Raw genomic sequence first — 25,332 nt, 5'->3', positions numbered from 1 at the left:
ATATAAATAATATTTTGATTGATATTTGAATATATTGAATTTAACGGGGGAACATTATAAATAAATAGAATTTCAATTAGAAGCTCAAATAAAAAAATTAATAATTAATTTTGAATTTTAATAATATTTTAATTGGAATTTGAATATATTGAATTAAATGATGAGTATCATAATTAAATAGTATGTCAGTTGGAAGTTTAAATAGAAAAATCAATAAATACTCTCAAATTTTTATCTATTTTTTCTAAATTCAGCATATGTAATTCAAATTTTATTTGAATGAATAAAAAAAATTATACTCTTGTAAGAAGTAAATCTTGAGTTACCAAAGATTATGTAATTTGTTGGAATTATTATGGTTATATTTATTAAATTTTCTTAGTTATAAAAATTGTGATCTTATTTATTAAACGAGGGACCTAGCTCCACTTGGTTCGCTAGTCGGGAATCGTAACCTTGTAGGATTTCATAAAATAGCAGATAGTCCAAAACACAAAAAAGATATCACCTTCCTCCAAAGGAATCTTCCGCATCTCCCACTGGCGGCGCCGTTTCTGTTTTCTCACATCTCACTGCGTCACCCGTGATCCCCATCTCCGACGTCAATGACTCAATCTCCTTCTGCAATGGCCGTCACTATGTGGGGGATGTCGACCCAGCCTCGTTTTCCAGCAATGTCTTTCCACATTTCCTTCAGATCTCCCATTTCGCGCTGTTACGCTTCGCTCTCTGAATCTCAGTCTCAGGTTGCCGTCACCAACGGGAGCCTCGCTGGCACAGATTCCGAGAGGCATGTGATTCGTCTTGGGTTACCCAGTAAAGGTCGCATGTCTTCTGATACTCTTGAACTTCTCAAGGTACCTTGGGCTTTTCTGCTTCTGCTTTATCAATTTCTTTCTGGAGGCTCAGTGGTTGATGAGAAAATGTCAGAAAATAAGTTTTCTTTTTGTAATTCTTTGGTGGGGTAGTTCCAGAGTCTTCACATATTGCGGTTGAACTAGAACTTGGATATTTTGTTCACTAAGGAAACAGATTAGGCTAGTTTTGCTTGGTTGTCTTCATCCATCCCTCCCTGCTAAGTTGAAGTGCCCCAAAATGCTCTGCACAATTCTTGTGAAGCAAGGAGGCAATATGGGAATCGTGTACAAAGAGAAGATTTTTGTGACCATGACTATATGGCTATGCTTTATGTTCAATTTTCCTTTTAATTTTTATATTCCTAACTGGCCTGGTAATACTAAGTTTTCGTTTGTCAGGAAAAGGAGTAAAGATAAAGTTAGAAGCTAGTTTATATTCACGCATTGTCATCCCTTTACCCTTCAATCTTTTGCAAGCGTAACACCTGACTTTTTTTTAAATGATCTTCCATGTAAAGGATTGTCAACTGTCTGTTAAACAAGTCAATCCCAGACAATATGTAGCTGAAATTCCTCAGGTGTGTTTCTCTTTGCCTTTGATTTGGTTTTTATAGTTTCAATCTTCGTCAGTTAATGATAATGAAAGAATGTGTTCCATGTAGTTTGAGTCCCCACCTACCATATGCAGCACATGCATGCCCGCTTATATTTAAAAACAGTCCATTCATGTGGGCAGATTCTGTTCTTTGCTGCACAGTATAGATATGGAAAAAAATTAAAATTTTTTTATAGAAAAATAAAGTAAAATAAGGACACTTCTGAGTCTAGTGCTCTAGATCCGAAGTAATTCATCAAAAGAACTTGTTGGTTATGTACAATCAGTGGTCACACAAGTCATCTTCAGAGGCGTCACAATGAGTGATGGATAACGATAGTGTACGTATTTCTTTCTTGATTATGATATATACCAAGATATGAAGTATAAAGTGTCAGGGGACTTATTCTATTGCAGCCAATTATTATTGTACTGGCCGCTCCTGCTCCTGCTCCTTAGTAATGATATCCTCATTAATGTCAAGTAGTTATGAATTTGAAGATTCTTGTGATAAATATTGCTTTACTAAATTCTCCTTATTCATCAAAAAGCCTCAATCGCTCTGTATATATAGTGAAGGAGCATCTATCTACAAATTTGCTTTCTTTTTGCTCCCGTCTATGCTACTTCCTTGAATTACATGCTGGGAAACTCACAGATTAGTTGTTGGTCATTCATCCTGGTTGCATGTGAATACCATGATCTGGATTTCTTCCCCTTTGATGAAACATTGCTGAAACCATTGGACCTGCATGGATGATGTAGGAGTAAGGCATATGCACTGGTTGTTTTTTCCATAGCATCTCTGTCCTTTCCTTTGCTTCCTTTTCTAGACTGACCCTGCATCTGATGTGCCGGTAAAAATGCATATAAACTGTTCTCACTATTTTGTATCATATGCTCAAAAGCACTTATTAGTGCTGTTTGCCTGAGACAAGTATAATGGTTACAAATCATATCATTTTAATTTTTTATTTTGTAGCTCTCCAACTTGGAAGTTTGGTTTCAGAGGCCAAAAGACATAGTAAAAAAATTGTTATCTGGAGATCTTGACCTAGGTATTGTGGGTCTTGATACAGTCAGCGAATATGGGCAGGTAAGTTCAAAGATACATGACATAATTGGTTGATTTAAACTAGGCTTCCTGGTATGTGCTTGATACTGTTTCTCTCATGTTAAATATCTGTATTTTTTTTACTCTAGCTATTGAAGTATAAAAACCTGACTGTCACTTGGTTTAAGGTTTCCCTAGTGTGTTCTTTTAGGTACTACTCTACAATTTATTGGTTGTTGATTCTGAATTTTTTCCTAATGGTTGTATGTGGTTCAACTTTGATTAGCGTTCATTTTTATTTTTGGAAACATGACTTTTCCCCCAAAAGAAAGAGGGCATTTCCTTCCCGTTATGAATGCAGCAAAGCTGTCCAATCCCTTTGTACGTCTAACAAATGCACTCCTTTGATGATTGAATAGTTGACAATACACCGTTGGAAGTATGTGCATTTCTAGTGACTGAATACGGCAGAGTATTGCAAAAACAATATTACCACTCCCTTTTGACTTCTTCCTTCTTACCAAAGCCATCATAACTTGTCTATAAAACATTGTTGAAAGTTAGATGATACAACCAGTGCTCATTGATAAAACAAAACAAGTGGCCTCGTGAAAAGGCAACAACCTGGCAATGGGGTAAAAAGGCGTGTGAGCAGTCCAGCAGATTCAGAATAAGGCAGGCTTATTACGCATCTATATCAGGCATATAGATTTGTTTGGTCTACACCTCTGGGGCATATCCTTTGTTTAATTGTTTTACTCTACAGACAGAATGCTAGAATTGGTTGCAATCACCAACCATTGTTTTTGCTCTATGTGCTATATATAGAAATATTTATTAGAGACATTTAATATTAACATGTAATTTGCATTGTCATCCTTGTGTTTTTGCTCTATTTACAGGGGGATGAAGATCTCATGCTAGTTCATGACGCTCTGGAGTATGGAGATTGCCGTTTATCCCTTGCAGTGAGTTAACATTTTGTTGTAGCCTTACTTCCACACGCTGCTTCTGTCGTTGGCCTTTACACCATCTTATATTGACTTACTCCGTTGTTTCAGATTCCCCAATATGGGATTTTTGAAAATATAAATTCACTGAAGGAGCTTGCACAAATGCCTCGGTGGACAGAAGAAAGGCCTCTGCGAGTTGCTACAGGATTCACCTATGTATCTGTTTCATTTTAATGTTACTAAAATTTTCTTTTTTGATAGATTTCCTTCCAGCATCTTTTCATAAAAAGTGGATCATGATCTTGTTTCTTTCAGCTGGGCCCTAAATTTATGCAAGAGAATGGGATTAAGCATGTGTTTTTTTTCAACTGCTGATGGAGCACTGGAAGCAGCTCCTGCGGTGAGAGGCGGCTCGTACTTTTGTTGAAAAATTTCCCCCTCTAACTATTTTATGTCATAACTTTATTTTTCCTGTTTGGGGCTCCTGTTGGTTGCTAATTAAACTTTATAGTAGTTGATAGATGCCAGTAAATGGGTTCTGTAGCTTAATTGATAGTGTTTTAATGCTATGTTTATGAGGGAAAATATAAACAAACATGCTCTGAATGTCTAGAAATGTCACAGATGGTATGGCTTAATATTCTTGTGCACATTTGTCTTTGTACCTTGGAACCTGAGATGATATAATAATATATAAGTACCTGCTGTTATCAAACAATTTAGAGGGATGCTAATGGCATTTAGCACAAATGATATTTATCTATTTATTTGTTGCTCTTAATTAGATGGGGATAGCTGATGCTATACTGGACCTTGTGAGTAGTGGGACCACACTGAGAGAAAACAACTTGAAGGAAATTGAAGGCGGAACTGTGTTGGAAAGTCAGGTTAGCAATTGTCTTTTTTCAGCACAATTGATTGGTTCTTCGTAAATTGTAGGCACAAGGCAATTCCTTCTGCTGCGGCATATATCAGATTTGTCTCATTTGTGCTATTGGATTTTTTCAGGCGGCTCTTGTTGCAAGCAGGAAATCCTTGATGCAAAGAAAAGGAGTTCTGGAGACAACTCATGAAATACTTGAAAGATTGGAAGCGCATCTGAGGGCAACTGGGCAGTTTACGGTGCGTATATTGAAATCACAATCCTTTTCCCCCGAACTTCTATTTTATTGGTTCTTCTACTCCTTTTTCTGATGCCATACTTGACAGGTTGTTGCAAACATGAGAGGAAGTAGTGCAGAGGAGGTGGCTGAGAGAATATTGAGTCAGCCATCCTTATCGGGGTTGCAGGTATGATATTGGGTGCAGTCAAAAACCACTGTGCTTGTATCATTTGGGGTATCTGGAGGGAAATCCCTCTGGCATTTACTTCTTGCAATCGCGAACGGTTATTCATATTATGCTTTTGTAGTTATGAGAAGCATCATGTTTTCAACTACAACTCTTAGCCAATTTAAAGAGCTGGACTTGATTGATTTTCTTCAGGGACCTACTGTAAGTCCTGTTTTCTGCAAACGCAATGGGAAGGTATCAGCAGACTACTATGCCATAGTCATATGTGTGCCAAAAAAGCAACTATACAAGTCTGTATTGCAACTGAGAGCGGTGAGTCCAGTTTTCTTTCATGTCTTTATTGGGGTGGTGGGTTTTTGAATGGATGGACAAGGGAGGAGGTATGTTTAAATCAATCATGTCCATTACCTCTCCTGGCATCCAGAGTTATAATTTTTTCCCCCCAACCTGACCTGAAGGTATCGATTTAGATGACACTATTGTATAGCATTTAGACACATCTTTAATCTAGTATGAAACTTACCTGGACTTGTTTCGGTTTACCTATTTTTTGGTCCATCTGGCTTCTCTGGTCCTGTGGTATGAAAAATAATAGGAGTTCAGTGGTCGTTAGCAAGAGGGTTATGACTTGGGAGCTTCATCTTTATTCTGCTGGATCTTTTCAGAACTGCTTGTCATTGTGTAGGAAAGATAGCGACACAAGGAGTGAACATGTGTTGGATCAACTTTAGCTCATCCCACTCGCTCGCTAGTTTCTTCTTATCCATCTTACATTAGTAGTGCTTGCTGTGCATTTAACTTAAGAGCATCTGAATCCCTTAGTTTGGTTTTCCATTTCAACCGATTTGATGCAGATCGGCGGCAGTGGAGTTCTCGTGTCGCCATTGACCTATATTTTCGAAGAGGAAACTCCAAGATGGCGTCAGCTTCTCTCGAAAATCGGGATGTAGCTACTTAGAAGGTGAAATGGTGGAGCCTTTTGTTCTTGTTTTTACTGCTAGCCACCGCAAAGGAAAAGAACTTCCACCTGTGTTGTGAAAGCCTCATGATGAAGATGATGACCAGAGCCCAGCTATAGCTTTGCAAATCCACCGAGGGACATTTAATGTGGCAGGGCTTTCTGTATATGATCCCCTCTCCGTATTCTGCTTGAGGATGATGAACTTCTTAATTCTTGGCCTTTAAGAGTTGTTTCCTAAGTTTCTAGAGATGTTTTAAATTAGTTCATTGTAAATTTATTTTTGATAAAGTAATTTTGGTTTTTGTTGGGAATGTTACCAATCATTTGAGAGTATAAAACTCTTAAGATCATTTTCATCAATAAAATTAGAACTTTCAATCTTATTTAAGAAAAGCCCTGTTACTGGATTCAATCATCATTAGCAATATATATAGTCTAAAAAATTTTATATATCGGATTTTGCACACCAAAATTGGGTTTTAGAAACTGAAAACCAAATACATGCCTTTAAGTTCCAGTTTATTACTCTTTCGGTTCTTAATATAGAATTTAATTGTTAAGTTAATTTTGATTCTAAATACAATATCTGTTTCTCATATTTATCAGTCTTTTCTAAATTATCCTTATGGATATTCTTTCAACCATAATAGTAGAAGAGGGGGTGATGATATTAAGAAAGATGATTATGGTATTTTAGAGAAAAACATGTTATATTTTTTATAATTAACTAACTTAATTTTTTTAATCTAATTAAATTAGTTAAATAAATGTTATATTGAGAACCGGACGAGTATTAGTTATGAGAAAAATGTTTCAGGTTTATCATCCGTTCATCTATTTATTTATCAGTATAAAAGCAGTAAATAAAAATAAGTACAATCTGACTGGATTTTCTATCAATTTAATAGAAATACTAAAATGTGAAATTAAAATAAAGTGAAATATTACTTTGGCTAAGTTGAAGCAATTTCGTCATTAGGATTCCCTCCTAAACTACGGCTATATATAATGATGTACTCGGTATTTGGATTACTGAAAAAGTGTTTTTAGAAAATATTTTTTTAAATCAAAGTAAATTTTTTTACATATTTATTTTGCACAAAAATAATTTTAAAATCATATTTTTATTTTCACCCAAACTTCGTGTGTGTATAACACACCCCCACACATATATAGAATGGGAGCACTAAAAATGCGTCTAGAATTAAACGTAGTTTTATTATAGTCTCTTAATTCTATAAAATATCTTTTAATCTTTTAATTTTCATATTTTTAATAAAAATGTTAACATTAAAATTTTAAAATGATGAGCTATTAAGTTTAATTTTTAAAAATAATAATAATTGTGATAAAAATATCATTTAATATTAATGATATTAAATCAAATGGCTAAAAAAAATACTTTATGAAGTTAAATAGTTAAATTAAAATTATAAGAGCTAGTTGACTAATATAAAAGCTAGTTAAATTAAAGTTTTATATTAACTTTTTAATATAAGAACTAGTTGACTAATTTAAGTATATTAAGAAAATTAGTTAAGTTAGTTATTTATAATCAATCGATATTTTCTTTTCTAAAATACCTTTCTTAATCATGTGTATTAGCTAAAATTATGATTTAATAAATTTTTTAACATGTACAATTAAATAAGAACTATCTTAAAAAATAAATAAATATGAGAAATAAAATAAATTTTTTTTACTAGCAGATATAAAATAGTTTAAAATCTTATATTTAAAACTAATAAATCAAATGTCAAATCAATTTTTATATTAACCAGAATAAAGAGCAATAATATATTTTTCACAATAAATATATCTGGAAAGATTTTTTTTTTCTCCCCAAAGCTCCCCAAACCTTTTCCCGAAACCCGGTAATCTTTACTTGAATAGCACCAATTGCAAGATGAAGGATTCCAATACTCCAACTGGACGACGAACCTCAGAAATCTCAGCAGCAAATACTATAATCTGATTCAGACTCTGGTCATGAGGTCGTTTCATGTTTTTGTTATTTTCTCTATAAATTAGGGCTGGCTTTTCAACTGAATTCGGTTTTTTCCCACTGAGAGAGTGTCGGACTTGCACAGTTGCCTCCTCTTTTGACTCTGCTACTCTTGACCCAAGCACTCCCATTTCGCTTCTAGTCACTGCCGGCGCCGCCGTCATTCTTCACTGTTGTTTTTTTCCCGGTGGATGATTTGCCGTCGGGGAGATCTAAGCAGTATCGAGAATGTGGCTACCATCATTGACTTACTAATAAATTAGTATTCAGAAGGTTGAATTGCTCGCTAGTGGAAACTACATTGTTAATCGAATATGGATCTTCTTCTGGGTCTTCTTCTTCTGGCCTTTGTCTTTCTCTTCACCGCCCATTGCTCAGAAGATATTGCTACTTCTGTCCCTAGTGACGCATTGTCCCTTCTCAGCTTCAAGGACTCCGTCTCTTCCGAATCTTCTGCCCTTCTCGTTGGATGGAGTAAGGAGTCTACTGAAAGTTACTGTCAATGGCACGGCGTTACCTGCGAGGATAGGCTCTCTGGCAGAGTTATTGCTTTGAACTTGACCGGACTTCGCGGCGGCAAGCTCACTCCTTCCATTGGAGATATGTCTGGGCTTCGAGTTTTGTCCCTTCCCCAAAATACGTTCTCCGGTGAGATCCCGGAGACTCTGGGGAAGCTTCGGCTTCTGGAGGTTCTTGAGCTTCAAGAAAACAATTTTTCCGGAGGGATCCCCAACCAGATAAGCTATCTTCCATCTCTTCGCATTCTTAACCTCTCTAATAATGCTTTGTCCGGTTCCATGCCTGGTAAATTGATTGGCTTTGGAAATGTTAGCGTCATGGACTTGTCGAGCAATCAGCTTTCTGGTCCAATTGTAGATAGCGTCAATACTGTCTTTGAATTTTTGAATCATTTGAAGCTGTCCGACAACTTCCTCACGGGCCAAATTCCGTCCGAAATTGGGAAATTCAGAAATCTGAGGACGCTTTTACTCGATGGGAATATCTTAGAAGGCGCTATCCCTTCTGAGATTGGGTATATGACGGAACTCAGACTTCTAGATGTCTCTAGAAATAGTCTTACTGGAAGAATTCCAAAAGAAATAGCCAACTGCCGGAAACTGTCAGTGCTTGTGTTGACTGATTTAGTCGATGATACTCCTTCTCCGGATGAGAGCTCGGTGAATAGCTTCAGAGGGGAATTCAATGCTTTTGTTGGAAATATTCCTCCGCAGGTAATGTTGCTCTCAAGTTTAGAGATTTTGTGGGCACCAAGAGCGAATCTTGGCGGACGGTTGCCTAGGGGCTGGACAGATTCATGCTCGCTGAGAGTAGTCAACTTGGCAGAGAATTATATTATTGGGGGGATACCAGAAACCTTAGGGATGTGCAGAAATTTAACTTTCCTTGACCTGAGCTCTAACAATTTAGTGGGGTATCTTCCTTTAAAGCAACTTCAAGTTCCATGTATGTTGTACTTCAATGTTAGCTGGAATAATTTATCTGGCACCCTTCCAGGATTTGGGAACGAAAGCTGTGATTTAAGCAGAATCCTAGGTGATGCACAAGTTGATATTCTTGTTTGGGAATCTCTGATGGATGCTCTCCCTGGATCAGGTTCAGAAGATGCTGTCGTCATTAACCATGATTTCAGTTGGAATAACTTTACGGGATCTTTACCTTTATTCTTACTGGGAGATACTACAAGGAGCAAGATTTCCTACACGCTATCACTCAGTAATAACAAGTTCAGTGGAACTCTACCATATCATCTGGTTTTGAACTGTAATGATTTCAAGATGTTAAAGGTTAACTTGAGTGTGAACGAACTCTCTGGTGGAAATTTCCAAAAGTTGCTTATTGACTGTTTGCAGTTGACAGAGTTTGAGGCTGCGTACAACCAGATTGGGGGTTCAATTGATCCGCATATTGGTGACCATACAATGCTCCAGCGCCTTGATTTGAGGGGGAACAAACTTACTGGATTTCTGCCTGATCAATTGGGAAACCTGAAAGACATCAAATGGTTGCTTTTAGGGGGGAACAATTTAACTGGAGATATCCCTTCTCAACTTGGTCAATTGGCTTCCCTTGTTGTTTTGGATCTATCTCACAATGCTCTTACTGGCACAATTCCTGTAAGCTTGACAAATGCCACAACTCTTGAATCTCTGTTGCTAGATCACAACAAGCTCAATGGGGAAATACCTTCATCCTTTTCCACTCTTTCCAGTCTTGTTGGTTTTGATGTTTCTTTCAACAACCTTTCTGGTCATATTCCCCATCTCCGTAACCAAATTGATTGTGACTCCTTCAAAGGGAATGTACACCTGCATTCATGCCCTGATCCATATTCTGCCTTACCTGCTTATCTCCCAGTCCCTCTTGAAGTCCAAAATTGGCAGAGACGAAAAAAGTTGAAGACAATAATAATAGCTGTGGTCTCTTCAGTCTCTGTGGTCCTCTGTGTACTAGGAATAGTTTTAGTGATCACTTTTGGAAGGAACAAGTTTGGTCGGCTCAGCAGCCTTCGAAGCAGACTACTAGTGACCTTCCAAGATGTTCCCATTGAACTCAATTACGATAATGTTGTCACAGCCACAGGAAATTTCAGCCTCCAAAATCTAATTGGAACCGGTGGGTTTGGGTCTACTTACAAGGCTGAACTATCCCCTCGTTTCCTCGTTGCCATTAAGAGGTTGTCTATAGGTAAATTCCAAGGCATTCAACAGTTCGAGACAGAGATAAGAACCTTGGGGAGAATCCGACACAAAAACCTTGTCACTCTTATTGGCTACTATGTAGGAGAGGCCGAAATGTTCTTGATATACAACTACCTTTCAGGTGGGAACCTTGAAACTTTCATACACAACAATTCAGATAAAAACATGTTGTGGCCAATTATCTACAAGATAGCAATAGACGTGGCAGAGGCCATAGCTTACCTTCACTACTCCTGTGTTCCTCGCATTGTTCATCGTGACATCAAGCCCAGCAACATCTTACTTGATGATGACTACAATGCCTACCTTTCAGATTTTGGATTGGCTAGACTCATGGAGGTATCTGAGACCCACGCCACAACTGATGTGGAAGGCACATTTGGGTATGTTGCACCTGAGTATGCCACCACTTGCAGGGTTTCTGACAAAGCAGATGTTTATAGCTTTGGCGTTGTGTTATTAGAGTTGATGTCTGGAAGGAAGTCACTAGATCCATCGTTTTCTGAATATGGAAACGGGTTCAATATTGTGCCGTGGGCTAAGTTGCTAATGACGGAAGGTCGTTCTTCTGAACTGTTTTCACCTGCTCTGTGGGAAGCAGGACCTGAGGAGAAACTGTTGGGGCTTTTGAAAGTTGCATTAATCTGCACGGTGGAGACGCTTTCCATTCGGCCATCGATGAAACAGGTTCTTGAGAGATTGAGACAACTTAAAAGTTGAAAAATTTTCAGAATCATAGCCTACAGTAATATTCGTGTCTGCTTGACTATACTGACCGTGACTCATTCCTCTGAGATACTGACTAGAGAGAAAGTGTGGTCTTCAAGTTCCTTTGCGTCTAGCTAGTTGCTGTGGAGCAACTTTTTCTTGTATATACAAGCAAGATACAAGTAATCTGATCTCTCAATTTTAATCACATGGATTCTTTGCTTTCCACTTTAGCAATTCCCATTAGTTACAAAATCACTTCATTAATTATTTTATTATTTACCTGCAAATGGCTAATTGTTAAAATGTTCAATTTTAATTATTCAAGATTTATTTCATCCCAAAAAACAATTATTCAAGATTTAAATGGGGGGCCCCTAATGACCACTTACGTGTTATCTTCACTGACGAGAGGTTGATTCTCATGTAACTTAATACGTACCAATCAAATTTTGTTCATATGCAGTATCATCAATTTTTTTTTCTTTTAACGCAAGTTAAAAGCATTTATTTCTTCCACACATATTGCAGGTTCATATGTCGTTTTATATTATTAAAATTTGTGCTGGCAAAAACAAAATTAAATTTTTGAAACCTTTGAATGTTCATATCTCACTAATTATTTAATTATTACGGTTTCTTGAGATGGTTTCGTTATAATTTTGAGGTACAATTGAAATTAAAAAAAAAGCATAAATATAAAAAGATAGAAAGAAGAATAGAAATTGCAGGCATAAATCTGGGGAAAGTAATTGATACGGCCATACGGGTGAACAAACTTTTGTCCTGGAAAGATTTGTGGACCAAACTTAATGTGCCTCTGTTGGAGGTTAACGGAGATATGATTCTGCTCCGTGTTGCCACTGAAGAAGTCTCCAGTTATGTTCTGTGCAGTGAGTGATCCATCACATGCATACTAAATACTCCTCCGGTACTATAAATATAAGATCCTTACAGTGAATCCTATAAATATAAGACTCTTATAGTTATTATAAGGGTCTTATATTTAAGATCAGAGAAGTAATACATTAAATTAATAAAAAAATTTATGCTTGCCTAGAAAGGATGTTGAAAAAGAATACTACTTCCGATCCTAATTATAAAAGCCAGTTGACTAATTTGAGGAAATTAAAGAAGTAAGTTGAGTTGGTTATTTGTTTTAAATAGGTGTTGTCTTTCCTAAAATATTTTTGCTAATCAAGTATATTGACTAGAACTATCATTGTTAGAAGGGCTACTTTGGAAAAAAATATATAAATATGAGAAACAAAGTGGATTGAGGTCTTATATTTAGGACCAAAATAAAAGTCAAACAGGATCTTATATTAAGGACCGGAGGTATTATGTTGTATGCTTTTCTCACATATTTTTTTAATTGTATTCAATAAGAATAAAATTGAAAAAAAATGTCATTAATTATCCCACGAGTGATTAGTATATAAGAACAAACTTTTTTCCCTCTAAGTGACTTATATATAACATGCATGGTCCTCACCGACATTTGATGGAACCTTCACTTCACTGGACATTTTTGTGTGTTGTTGCTTATTTGCTGGTGCATATGGCGATATCAACTTGGAGGGTGTTTGGATTAGTAAAAAAATGCTTTTTAGAATCACTTTTTTATGAATCGAGACAAATTTCTCTATATATCTATTTCGTACATCGTAAAAACACTTTTAAAATAATAGTTTTGTTTTCAACCAAATATCTTCTCAATTTGGAAGCAAATTCTAAAAGCAAATAGAGCGGAGAAAATGAAATCATTCTTATGGCTGATTACTCATAACAAATTTCATATTGCTGCCATTCACTAGGGAAGAGATCATCTTGAAAACAACAGTTGTCCTTTTCTTGCTAAGCACATCTATTTTTTTTATTGGAGGTAATCATACTTAAAATACTATCAAGTATTAAAAGTGAGTACTTTTTCCTACAAAAATTTGAACATTAGTTGGCCATATTGCGGGGGACTAGTCCCTTCTGCTAAACGTAACTCCCATTGGTTAGTAATTGTCCCAGTGAAGAGGAAAACTTGATGAATTTACTCGAGAGACTGAAACTTAGTGGATCTATTGTGATTCAAGGGAATCATCCACAGACTCAAACTTTGCTCGGAAAAAGGATTCAAGAAGGTGGAGGCTATCAGTCTGATCACTAGAGACTTGAAAGAAAAGCAACCCCGCCCATGATACTTTGCTGGAAGCTAGGTTACTTAAGTGTGTTTAGGTGAGTTTTTGTAAAATAAATTTAGAGAAAAAAATTGGATTTTGAGAATAAATTTGGCCATCTAATCCAAACACACACTAGGGGGACTTGGTATGTAACTTTTACCTTTTATATAGACTTTGCTAGATGAAATAAGTTTGCTTTTTGAGGAAACTCCAGCGTAGTTTGCTGAATCACCTATTCATAAAAAGAACTGCAGACATAAGGTTAAACATTCAAAATACAATTTAGTTTTATAGTTCAATTATTTATCTTATTTGTTGTTTTTTGACAAAAGATTTTTTCTTTTGTGACAAAAGTTTATGCCTACATATACTTAAATAGTTGCTACTCGTTAAAAATGTAACTAGATTTTTTTTTAAATAAAATACATGAGATGAATGAATTTAAAAAAAAGGGTCATGTTAGGTTAGTAAACAGTGGAGTAACAATATTTTATTCACTATGCCTTTGCGTAAGTGGGCCTTCCTTAACGATGTTTATGAAACAAAGTACAACTAACAAAATATATATTTTATAATTTATAAATAGTGTTCTGAGTTGTGAATTTTTTGTTTATCTATAACCGTTATTTTTAAGTTGGATTTTAGCATTATTTAGACTTGTAGAAATAGCTCTTTTTAGGCAGTTTTTTTTTTTGAAAATTAAACTTAGGAGGTAAGTATTTGAGGATATTTTGAAAATAGTAAGTTAAGTGTGAATTAAAAATTTTTTGACATTCGTTGTTATTATTATTATATTCTTTTTTTTTTCAATAAGCATTGTCATTATCATAATATTTCTTCCTTTTTCTTTTTTGGTTAAAGTATATATTTGGTTCTTTAATTTTATACCAAGTTTTAATTTGGTCTCTTAACTTTAAAAGGTATATTTTTAATCTTTTAACTTCAAAATTGTTAGTTTGAATAATAATTTTTTTTAATAATTATGGTTGTTTTGAATATTAAACTTAATATGTTAATATTTAGTAATATTTTATCAGTATTTAAGAGTTTAATATTATTATTTTTTGTTAATAATTTAGAATTAGAGGATTAAAAGCTGACTTTTAAAGATTAAGGGTATGTTTGGCTCAATGAGAGGAAGGGGAGGGGAGGGATTTAATGGAGGAAAGGGGAGGGGAGGGGAGTGGAAGGATTTTAATATTATCTTGTTTGGATTTATAAAAAAAGAGGGGAGGGGAGAGAAAAATATTTTAATATGGACAATTTTGCTCTTATTTTATTTAAGGCCTAGGCATAATATTCACAACATAACAAAATATAGACATAATAGTCACAACATGACAAAATATAGGCATAATAGTCATAATATGACAAAATATTGCACTTTTTCCCCAAATCCTCCCAATTTTGAAGGGGAGGGGAGGGGAGGGGAGGGAAATTTTAAAAAATTTTCCCTTCCCTCCTAAAATTTGTGTGTTGCCAAACAAGAGGAAATGATTAAAATCCCTCCCTTCCCTCTCAAATCCCTCATACCAAACACACCCTAAAGGATTAAAACAAAATCTTGTATAAAGTTAAAATACTAAAAAAGTATACTCTCGTTTTTTCCTTTCACGGCCAAGTACTTTTGTTGGGTTTGGGACAAAATGTTGTGGCGCCTCCACTGCAGCGGCCAGCTCTCCAAACCCCTTAAACCCTATTGTGTCCCGAAGCTCTGCAATCTTTTCTAGAATAGAGAATAGTAAGAGCAGGATGAAGAAGGATTCAAAGCTCGATGACGAACTTCAGAAGTCTCAACAACAAATAGTGGAATCTGGTTCAGACTCTGGTTACGAGGTAGTTTCATGTTTTTGTTATTTTTTGTGGAGTAGGTGTTGAAAGATTTTGTCTTTCTAATCTTTCGTGGTTGAAAAGTTACTCTAATGTGCAAGACATCTCACAGGGGTCCTTCACTTCTCGCATAAAATCAGCTCACAGTTCATCTTCACTTTATTTGATACAATACAATTTTCATGCCTTATTGTGCGAGCTACCGTTTCTCTCTCTCTCGGCAGCATAATGATGCAGCTTTAACTGCCGTTTCTGGGTTATGGGCGCATATTACGACCTGGCGCTTTCACCCCCCCCCAAAAAAATAAATAAAGTAGTCATGTACGGCTGTAAATAGATTAGTTTGAATTCCAACTCTTTGATTTCAGGATTCTTCTCAAGATCATGGGTCAGAGGATTCAGATGCATCATCAGAATTTGAAGATGGAGCTAGTAGTTCATCTGGGGACGAGGTACTTTTCAATTGTATTTGGCGTACTTTACGGTCTTGCAACGTAATGAAGAATACTTAACCTTTATTGTTTTGGGAAAAATGTTCTAGGATCATTTGGGGGATGATAACTCTGAGGATCCAGAAGCTGGAGAAAGTGGACCGTCTGAAGATGAGGTACATTATCATTGTGTTTAGCAGTATAAGTGTGCAAACTATAATTTGTTTGACGTTTTAAAGATTGTTATCTTGAACTGCACTACTTTTTGCTTAGCTGTTACCAATATGTGTAAGAGTTACCATGGCAGGACTTTATCAACACAGGTGGTAGTCATGCCTTGGGTGATGCCGATGATCAAGAAGATGGAAGTGAAGGCTCTGAAATTCATCAGGGATTTGAGAGTGATTCTTCTGAAGATGAGGTTATCATCATATTAATCTTATAGTTGACCTAATTTTGTCCTAGTTATCCTCCTCTAACCAAGCTTGAGCTTGCATGTACTTTATTTTGCCTTTGATAGGTCACTCCCCGAAATACCATTGGAGATGTCCCTTTGAAGTGGTATGAAGACGAACCTCATATTGGATATGATGTCAAGGGAAAGAGGATATTGAAGAGGGAAAAGCAAGACAAATTAGATTCCTTTCTTGCAAGTGCTGATGATCCAAGCAGTTGGTTAGTTTGATATTTCTAATTTTATGTTATTTACTTCATTTGTATTTAGATGATTTTTTCATGGCAGTTATCTATTAAGATATCCTTGTCATCCTGTATTGTTTCTCTGGTAATGTATACTTATTTTTTATTTTATTTTGTAATATATATATTTGTGGAAAAATAGGCTTGTTAGTTTTATTGATATTATCTTCTCTTTGGAGAAGCATGTTAAATTCATATCTTCTTGAAAATTGAAGGCGTAAGTTCTATGATGAGGTCAATGATGAGATAGTGGAACTGACTAAAGAAGAGGCCAAAGTTATCTCTAAAATGATCAAGGGTCGAGCACCACATTCTGACTTTGATCCATATCCGGTCTGTAGTTACTATTCATTTTTTATCCTCTCTTTTCAAGGCTTTTAATCTTGTATAATAATATCTTTAGTAATTAGTATATAATATTTTTGTTCTTTAGTTTGATGTGTCACTGTATATTTTCAGGATTATGTTGACTGGTTTAAATGGGATGATGCTATTCATCCATTGTCTAACGCACCTGAACCAAAAAGAAGATTTATACCCTCAAAATGGGAAGCGAGAAAGGTAAGCATGCATTCGTTTCCTTTTCTGGTGTAAAATGATACAACTAGTGTGGAGAAGAATTAAGGCTAGATCAATTGCTGATTTCCTTTGTTATGTGCACACTTGTACAATTGTACAGGTTGTGAAGTATGTTAGAGCAATTCGTAAGGGATTAATAACTTTTGACAAACCAAAGGAGGAAGATGGTCCCTATCTCTTGTGGGGGGATGATTCTGGTTCAACAGAAAAATCGAACCATTTAGCTTACATTCCTGCGCCAAAGCCAAAAGTTCCTGGTACTGATGTGGCTCTGGAGTTCAAAAGCTGAACTTTTATTTATTTATTTTGCCCTAGAAAAGAAATTTAATTGATTTTATTTTGAGGTATTCTTCATAGGAAATATAACTTGATTATGCTTCTTAGGCCATGAGGAGTCTTACAATCCTCCTTTAGAGTACATTCCAACCCAAGAAGAAATCAATTCTTATCAGTTGATGGATGAGGAAGACCGCCCTAAGTTTATTCCTAAAAGGTACTGTGAATTTGGGATGTACATATTCTTTCCCCTTTTTCACTTTTGTAAGTTTGCTAATAAACATCAATTTTGCCAGGTTTACATCCCTGAGAAGCATCCCTGCATATGAGAACTATGTGCAGGAGCGTTTTGATCGTTGTTTGGATCTATTCTTGTGCCCTCGAGTTCGAAAGAAACGTGTGAGTAAATTACTTGACTGAAAAATAATCAATTTACTTTTTTAAGATGTATAATTTTTTCTAAATCATTTTTTAATCAATATTTTAATTAGTTTGTAATCTATCTTTTTGTTTGTACCAGCTGAATATTGATCCTGAATCTTTGAAGCCAAAGCTTCCAAGTCGAAAGGATCTTAAGCCTTACCCAGTGGCATGCTATATTGAATACAAAGGTCATGAAGATGCCGTTACATCAATTTCTGTTGAAGCTTCAGGGCAATGGATGGCATCAGGTATGGATGATGATAATATATTTTAGTTCCAGTGAAGTAGGGATGGAGGTGGGTCTCCTTATGTTCTGTTTTCTTTGAAGGTTCAAGTGATGGAACTGTTCGTATCTGGGATGTTCCAACTGGTAGATGTCTTAGACGGTGGGAGGTTGGTGAAGCCATTACCTGTGTTGCTTGGAATCCTTCGCCTGATATGCGTATTCTTGCTGTCTCTGCGTAAGTCTGGTTTGAGCGTGTAAAGTGTTTTTATTTTGTCATAGATACTATGGGGATTTCCTCTTGCATTTGCATTAGGATTTGGCATTGTGTATGAATCAATGGAAAATTTTCTGCAGGGGACAAGATTTACTTTTGTTGAATGCTGGTTTGGGGGACGAAGAAGAACAGAAAAAGATTCGTGAGCTTCTCCATGTTGAGTCATCTGCACCAGATAACTCAGGTTAGTGTTTGCTGTGATCTCTTTCTTCAACATACACGAAAAACCTGTTTAAAAGAAGGTTCCAAGATTTCCCAATTCGTGGTCCATAAGAATTATAAGATAATACTTACCAATTCATGTGAACAAAGATGTGGTAAGGACAAGGGGAAAAATAGGTAGAACGAGGAACCTCTTTACTGAAAGATTAACAACTGGATTAGTCTAAACATTTAAGGTTGTTTTGCACTACAAAATATGCTTCTACTCTTTTTTTAAAGGTAGTTCAAGGCATGGCAATACGTTATAAGTTTGCTTCAACCTAATGGAATGCAAAGGGCAGCAAAAGCTCATAACTCATCTGCCAACCACTGCTCATCTTTCTGTTCCATGAGCTCAATGTCTGCAGACTGGCTTATGCATTGCCCAACTAAACTTGTAATTGAAGCAGAACAAATTTAAGTTTGGGATTGAAAGTTAGCTGATCAATAGGTGATGATATAGGCACAAGATTTAAGTAGGACAGGATTTTTAATGGTCCAAGCCTATTATTCTTTCTTATTTTCTTACCTTTCCTTTGTGTTTACAGATGGAAAAACCCCCAGTGTGAGCTGGCTTCAAGATAATAAGCACGAAGGTTTAAAGTTAAAGCATTTTAAGGTATTTTCTTGCTGGTCTCGAGAATGATTACATTTTAATTTGCTTGTTGGATTGAATTTGTGTAATTTTGTTTGACCCCAATTTATGTGTTCATGTAGACTGTTTCTGCAGTAGAATGGCACCGGAAAGGTGATTACTTTTCAACAGTTATGCCAGCTGATATCCTTTTTACTAGCTGCCTGAGTAATAGGGGTTTTCTTACATTTCAAGCATAAATTAATAGTTACACATGCCTCATTTATTATTTAATGACTACTTGCATTAGCATTTGACATGCCTAATATTGGTTCGTCTTGAACATATTTTTCCCACAATTCAACTTGGCTATGTGGTCTTGAGCGCAGTATCAAGTGCAGAGGGCCTTCGACATTCTAATGCACATAAAGAAAAATATCATTTAGGCTTGATATTTTATTTTTCATGCCATGTTACCAATTCAAGTGTCTTAATCCTTAAACATATTAAAAGTAAACTGTACTTATTGGATCTTGTGCCCTTGCTTCTGCTTATATTCTCCTACTAAGACGATCAATAGTAGCATAAAAGTTTTGAAATACAAACATTTAATCAGGAAATAGCTTTGTTTTTCTTAACATGTTCTTTACGTGAATCAAGAGCAGTTCTGATTCACCAGTTATCAAAGAAGCTTACGCAAAAACTTCCATTCAAGTTGCATGGACTTGCTGTTAGGTCAACTTTCCATCCTACCCGTTCCTTCTTCTTTGTTTGTACTAAAAAGACTGTCCGTGTGTATGATCTGTTGAAGACCAAGCTCATTAAAAAGCTTGACACTGGGCTCCGTGAAGCTTCCTCCATTGCTGTTCATCCAGGAGGCACGGTTACTTTTATTATGAGAATCATATTTTGTTAAATACTTTTCCTGTAGCCATATTGTCGGAAGTTAATCATCGTAGTTATTTTCTTCCATGCATTTCCTTTCAGGTGATAATCTGATTGTGGGAAGTAAAGAAGGGAAGATGTGTTGGTTTGATATGGATCTTTCATCTAAACCTTACAGAGTTCTTAAGTAAGTTCTGGCCCAATCTTTTGTGTGCGTCACAATTCAACCCATTAGGGACAAACACTTCAAATACGAGCTATTTATTTGGTTAGCAAAGAATCCTGGCTGGAAATTAATGTCATGGCATGGGTGATCTTAAATACTGTTGCAACTTTACAGGTGTCACCCAAAAGATGTCAACAATGTGGTCTTTCATCGATCATATCCATTGTTTGCTTCGTGTTCAGATGATAGCACTGCATACGTTTTTCATGGGATGGTCTATTCTGATCTCAATCAAGACCCTCTTATCGTTCCTTTAGAAATTCTCCGTGGCCATGCAAGTTCAAATGGAAGAGGTGAGAACTTCTACTATATACATTTGGTTTGCTCCTGAGGCACAAGGAGGGAATTGAGGTGTTAGAAGATGGGAAAATGACTTATAAGCATCTGCTATTATTCCTTCTAATCCTTAATGTAGGACTGGAGGGAATATTATTTTTTGACGTTTGAAAATTAGGGACATTAATATCATTTTACATTAAACCTTCCGACCATTTTCATTTGCTATATTTGAGATTGACTTAGTTGGCTTCACTCTATTGCAGGGATACTGGACTGTAAATTCCACCCAAGCCTGCCTTGGTTATTTACTGCTGGTGCGGATAAAGTTATTAGACTCTACTGTCATTAGAGATAATAGGGAAATTCTATTCAATACGAGTGTATGTGAAAGGTTTATCATTTTCTTTTTAATCACCCTTTGTTTTCAATTTCTGCAATATTCACCAGTCTGCTTGCAGAAATTGAAGATCACCCCTCTCTTGGCTCAAGTTTGCTGCAATGTGTGGGAAATGCCTCATTTTATTGCCGTGAATCAATTTTGTATCAATTATTCCACATGTTGTAAACCAGCGTGCAGTAGACCTGTATTCTTTAGACATTTTATAAAATTGATTCCGTGATTTTATAATTTTTCTTCTATTTATATTTTTTTTAGTAAAATCTTTAGGTGAGGGTTGATTATTTTGTCTCTAATTTATTAATTTAACTTTTTTGTAGCAAAAAAAAAATATAATAATAGAAAATTTTTATTTGTTTTTGTAAAGAAGCTTTTATCTTCATTTTTGGCTAATGAAAAGGATGTGTGTTACACTAATGGGCACATAATTACAAAACGCTGCTGACTGGGCATCAGAATGAATTGATCTAATCAGTTTCCAGACATGGTATAGTCAAAGGGAAAATACAGTCGTAAGACAAGCTCATTCATGTTAAATGGTCATATTTCAGTCTTTCCAAGATTTACATATAAGCAAGCCAAATAAAGTTCTCCAATGCACGCTTGAGTAGTGCCGGCTGAGTTTGCTTCCAAGTGAGTCCTCGAAAATCCGTGCATTTTGTTGCTGGGAATAACCTTTAGCCAGCAATTACAAGCGGTTAGGCGATAATGGAAAATATCATCCAAACCCTCAATTGTGGAATGGCAAACTTCACAAGCCCCATGCTCTTCAGCATTAGTGATGGACATCGTCTCAGATCAAGCTAGAGAAAAGCTGGCACAAGTTGCATCCCTGGCCACTTCAAGCCTAAGTCCAGGATTTGTTTACATGATGCTTCTTTCAAGTTGTGATAGGCTGACGAATTGCTCAAATTCAGCCAAACGTCTTTTCTCATTTATTTCGATAATTCTGTAACCGATTCCCTGTATTGCTTCTTCTTCTTCTTGGCTTATTTTTCAATTATATTTTTTGCTATATAGGATGACTTATTGATGATCTGGCATCATCTATTGATGATAAGGACAAAATTATTAAAAACAAAAAAAGTTGGGGATTGAACCCAATTGAAAGTTTGGGGAACGAGTTAAAATACCGAGTTATAATTGAGGAACTGCGTTTCAAAACTTTAAAGATTAAAAGATTAATTATTCTTACAAATTTTGAAAATAAAATACAGATTTATATACCTTCAATAAAATTAAAAATTAAACCTAATTTTCAAGTCAAACAAAAATAAAGTAATAAAACTATTCGTTGATTCCTTATGTTGAAAATTAGAGTACAACTTACTAATCTATTCGAAACCAACCCCATCACCTATTTGGCTAATCATTTAATTTAGACTTTTCTCCCAAACGAGGAGTTCGTACATGACAATTGATGCGCATATACGCACATGCATGCAATCTTAATGCCATGTTGTTAAGAATGCCAAGATATTCCTTTGATCTTATTTATAAATTACTTTCAATATTTTACATAGACTAAAAAAAAATTAAATTTCATTAATTCTCATTTAAAATTCAACTTTTCAACTTGATTCTTTTTGATATACATTATATCTCATATAAACAAAATCAACATCATAATAAATGAAAAATAAAATTATACATCCATAAAAAAAATTCTTTCAATGCCCTATAAATAAGATCAAAAAATGTCTTCTTTTTTACCAAAAGACTAACTTGCAATGGAGTTGCATGCAACACCTGAAGTTAGCTATAAAAACACAAGATAATTTCGCTCTAATAACGAACCCTTTATTCCATTTCTCGTGAAAGCATTTGAGTATTGAATTTATCCAAGAAATATTTCATCCTGCAGCTATATAAATACTATACAAATATGAAGTTGAAATTTGGGACGTCTCATTTGTGCGTCTTGTCCCCAAACAATTACAATTATCATCATAGGATCAAGACAAAAGCTGAACCGCGGCAATGGTAGGTATTTTTTCTCGCAATTTTTGTGTAACAGCAACACGCACAGTCATAACACCAGCAGCTGGACCTGTGATCCGGACCTTCACAATTGGCTCTTCAATGGCTACCAGCTCAAGAGTCCCATGAGCTGCTCCAACCAGGTACGGCCTTATTTCCTCCAACGCCTGAAGCAGTTGTTAATTGAACCACATTAACAACTAATGCGAACATTGAACGACAAGCATTTTACAAGAGAGATAGAAAATTCTCCCATGGCAATAGTGATCAAACTAGTCTTGACTTATTGATGAAATAGAAAGTATTCTAGAAAGCATTTACTGATTTGTGGATACGAGATCAGGAATCTTGCTTAGCTCATAACTGGAGGGTTTTACAACATGAATAATCCTCGGAAGTCGCTTCTTCACGGTTTTATATTTTCTATTACATGACGAACAGTAACATCAAATTTTCAACCTTTGCCTTGATTTCTTTTCTAATTAATTACCAGGTATTAATCCATCATGTAGCCCCTGTCAGCTTTGATGACAAAAGAAATTACATGATAGGTAGTATTGATATTAAGAATTATAAATTTTAAATAGAATTAATATATTACTATACAATTTATTTGCATTTATTACAATATATTTATTACATTTTCTATTTATTATGCCCTTCTCTGCATATCTTTTTTTGTTTTTTTAAATAAAAAGAAAACAGCAAGGCCATTCTATTTCGACAAAATACCCACACCCAAGTTCCATAGCTTTGGGTCCGCTATCCCGATCATGATTTTCCTACCCCCAGAGGGAATCAATAAAAATTCAATCAATATAAATAGAATAAGAAAGCTTAACCTAACCCCCCTCATCATTTCTTAAATCTCAGAAAAAGAAAACGTCTGTTTCTCTTCAAAGAATACCAAGTTCTCAATCATTATGCCCCTCTCTTTGATTATTGTTCAGGGAAGACAACCTAAACTTTGGAAATTCTATAATATTCAGTCAACCGTAGTTCATAGAAATGCTAGAGAAAACACAAACATAATGTTAGAGCATGTCGTAACTAACCTTCTCAATATTTTCTTCATTTAGCTCAAGGCCAGTTTCTTCATCAGCTACTTGTTCTACTGCCACTATTTCAGGGATCTTTTCCATTAGACGACGCTCAATACCCAGTTTCATAGTAGTAACAGATGCAGGACAGGAGCCGCAAGCTCCTTGTAGCTTCAACCTTACAACATTGCCATCAATTTCATGCAAAGCCACATTCCCCCCATCAGAAATTAGATACGGACGAACTTCATCCAGCACAGCTTCTACGTTATCAGCAGTTATTGGCAATTCCACAGCTGGATCCGGAGTAGCAACAGCCTTCACTACTGAAAAAGGAACATGAAAATAAACCTTGAGGTGTTTGACATTAATTAACTGAAACAGGGAGAAAAAGAGAGTGGATTTAGAATTATGGGCAGACCAAGGCATCTGTGCTACTACATTAAAAGAGGTGTATTGTCGCACATATTGATCAACGGATTCTTATAAAGGTGTAATATATCAAAATTCAAAAGCACTTTATTTGCCATAAATAGTAATATATATATTTCCAGTTTTAATCTAAATCTATCAAACTAGGAGGTAAATTCAGCTTTTTGTACATGCATCTTCGATTTCCTTCTGGAAATATCAACATAGGAAAACATTACAAGGTCACATCACAACTAACTGTTAAATTCAATTATGAATTTCAACCAGAGGCAATACAATCAGTCTTCCAGGTGCTTCACAATTTAATTTATCAGTTTGGTAAATCAAATAGAGCCAGCTCACTGATTAATTTGAAAGACCTAAAAGGAGAGGAAAAGGATTGAATGGATAAAGGTTTGGCATCTCTAGTTCCTCAATCAAGTTCTATGTTTTACTTTCATTAAAGTTCAACATAATTATTAAGAAACCCCAGACTGATGAGTAGTGCCAATCAACCTTACAATCTATGAGTAATCAAGAAGTATTACATAATCATTTTAAAGAATAAAACAAACGAAGCGACTAATTTCTCAAGGAAAGGGACTTGGAAATGAACATGAGGCGATTTAACTTTTAAACCATCATTCTAACGAATGCAGTGAATATCCGTTTCGGAGTCGTGATTCTTCAACTCAAACCTCACAAGTCTCACCAGCTTTCAGAAATTCAACAACAGCAAACAATACGGCTCGAGATTAGTGGCGAAATAAAAAACCAAAATCAAAGTACTCACCAAGCCGTCGTTTCCCATGTGTCAGACGAACACGGCCAGAGCGCCACAAACTCTGCCGCACCGGAAAACCTCTGTTTTTTAGGTAGACATGGTTGCCAAAAAAGCTTGTACCCTGCGATTAATCAGAAAAGACGAAAATCCGATTAGGAACATGTCGTTTGACAATACAAAATGATTTATGCAACAAAAAGAAGCGCAAAAAAAACCTTTGAGGAACGAGAACAAGAAGGCGATTCTAGGGCCTGTTGGGTCCTGCAGTATGACGGCGTATTCAGAACTACTGCTTGCATCGCTGTTCTGTTTCTAATCAAGTGATGTCAAATGAACTTCAGATGACAAAACGCCGGCAAGTGATCGAGATTCTCTTCCCTTTTACCGTCGGTTTCTCAGCGCCCAAACCCGACCCGATGCCAGCAATGATAACCAGAAAATTCAGGCAGCCGTCTCGCGCTATATCTGAGTATCTGGCGTCGCTGTTCGGTGCTTCC

At 35.8% G+C, this 25,332-nt stretch overlaps 4 protein-coding genes across 4 annotated transcripts; 3 read left to right on the top strand and 1 right to left on the bottom strand.

Moving 5' to 3' along the window:
• Positions 1–428: 428 nt before the first annotated feature.
• On the top strand, positions 429–6,101 carry LOC114721200 (ATP phosphoribosyltransferase 2, chloroplastic-like). Its single transcript, XM_028907019.1, is given in 12 exon segments — positions 429–857; positions 1,376–1,435; positions 2,435–2,548; positions 3,409–3,474; positions 3,568–3,675; positions 3,775–3,816; positions 3,818–3,859; positions 4,245–4,346; positions 4,468–4,581; positions 4,669–4,749; positions 4,945–5,064; positions 5,607–6,101. Coding segments are annotated over 12 exon segments (1,197 nt in total). The 5' UTR covers positions 429–605; the 3' UTR covers positions 5,703–6,101.
• A 1,536-nt stretch (positions 6,102–7,637) lies between these two features.
• LOC114721198 (LRR receptor-like serine/threonine-protein kinase RPK2) lies at positions 7,638–11,428 on the top strand. Its single transcript, XM_028907017.1, has one exon. It carries the CDS (start codon positions 8,033–8,035, stop codon positions 11,156–11,158), a length of 3,126 nt encoding a protein of 1,041 aa, XP_028762850.1. The 5' UTR covers positions 7,638–8,032; the 3' UTR covers positions 11,159–11,428.
• A 780-nt stretch (positions 11,429–12,208) lies between these two features.
• Positions 12,209–20,777, top strand: LOC114721199 (ribosome biogenesis protein BOP1 homolog). The gene is made up of 20 exons (XM_028907018.1): positions 12,209–12,213; positions 15,067–15,156; positions 15,519–15,602; positions 15,692–15,757; positions 15,889–16,002; positions 16,102–16,256; positions 16,496–16,613; positions 16,740–16,841; positions 16,960–17,116; positions 17,244–17,352; positions 17,432–17,534; positions 17,656–17,806; positions 17,887–18,019; positions 18,139–18,242; positions 18,808–18,878; positions 18,977–19,037; positions 19,484–19,711; positions 19,821–19,905; positions 20,059–20,237; positions 20,487–20,777. Exons 2-20 carry the CDS (start codon positions 15,073–15,075, stop codon positions 20,570–20,572), a joined length of 2,190 nt encoding a protein of 729 aa, XP_028762851.1. The 5' UTR covers positions 12,209–12,213; positions 15,067–15,072; the 3' UTR covers positions 20,573–20,777.
• A 1,621-nt stretch (positions 20,778–22,398) lies between these two features.
• LOC114721253 (nifU-like protein 2, chloroplastic) lies at positions 22,399–25,332 on the bottom strand. The gene is made up of 4 exons (XM_028907086.1): positions 25,051–25,332; positions 24,845–24,956; positions 23,656–23,966; positions 22,399–22,767 (listed from the first exon to the last, which is right to left on the bottom strand). Exons 1-4 carry the CDS (start codon positions 25,132–25,134, stop codon positions 22,576–22,578), a joined length of 699 nt encoding a protein of 232 aa, XP_028762919.1. The 5' UTR covers positions 25,135–25,332; the 3' UTR covers positions 22,399–22,575.

The sequence above is a fragment of the Neltuma alba genome, unplaced genomic scaffold (genome assembly GCF_004799145.2).
Source record: "Neltuma alba isolate B1F8T4 unplaced genomic scaffold, ASM479914v2 tig00012014_pilon, whole genome shotgun sequence".
NCBI lineage: Eukaryota > Viridiplantae > Streptophyta > Magnoliopsida > Fabales > Fabaceae > Neltuma > Neltuma alba.
This window is presented reverse-complemented; position numbering and strand designations above follow the sequence as displayed.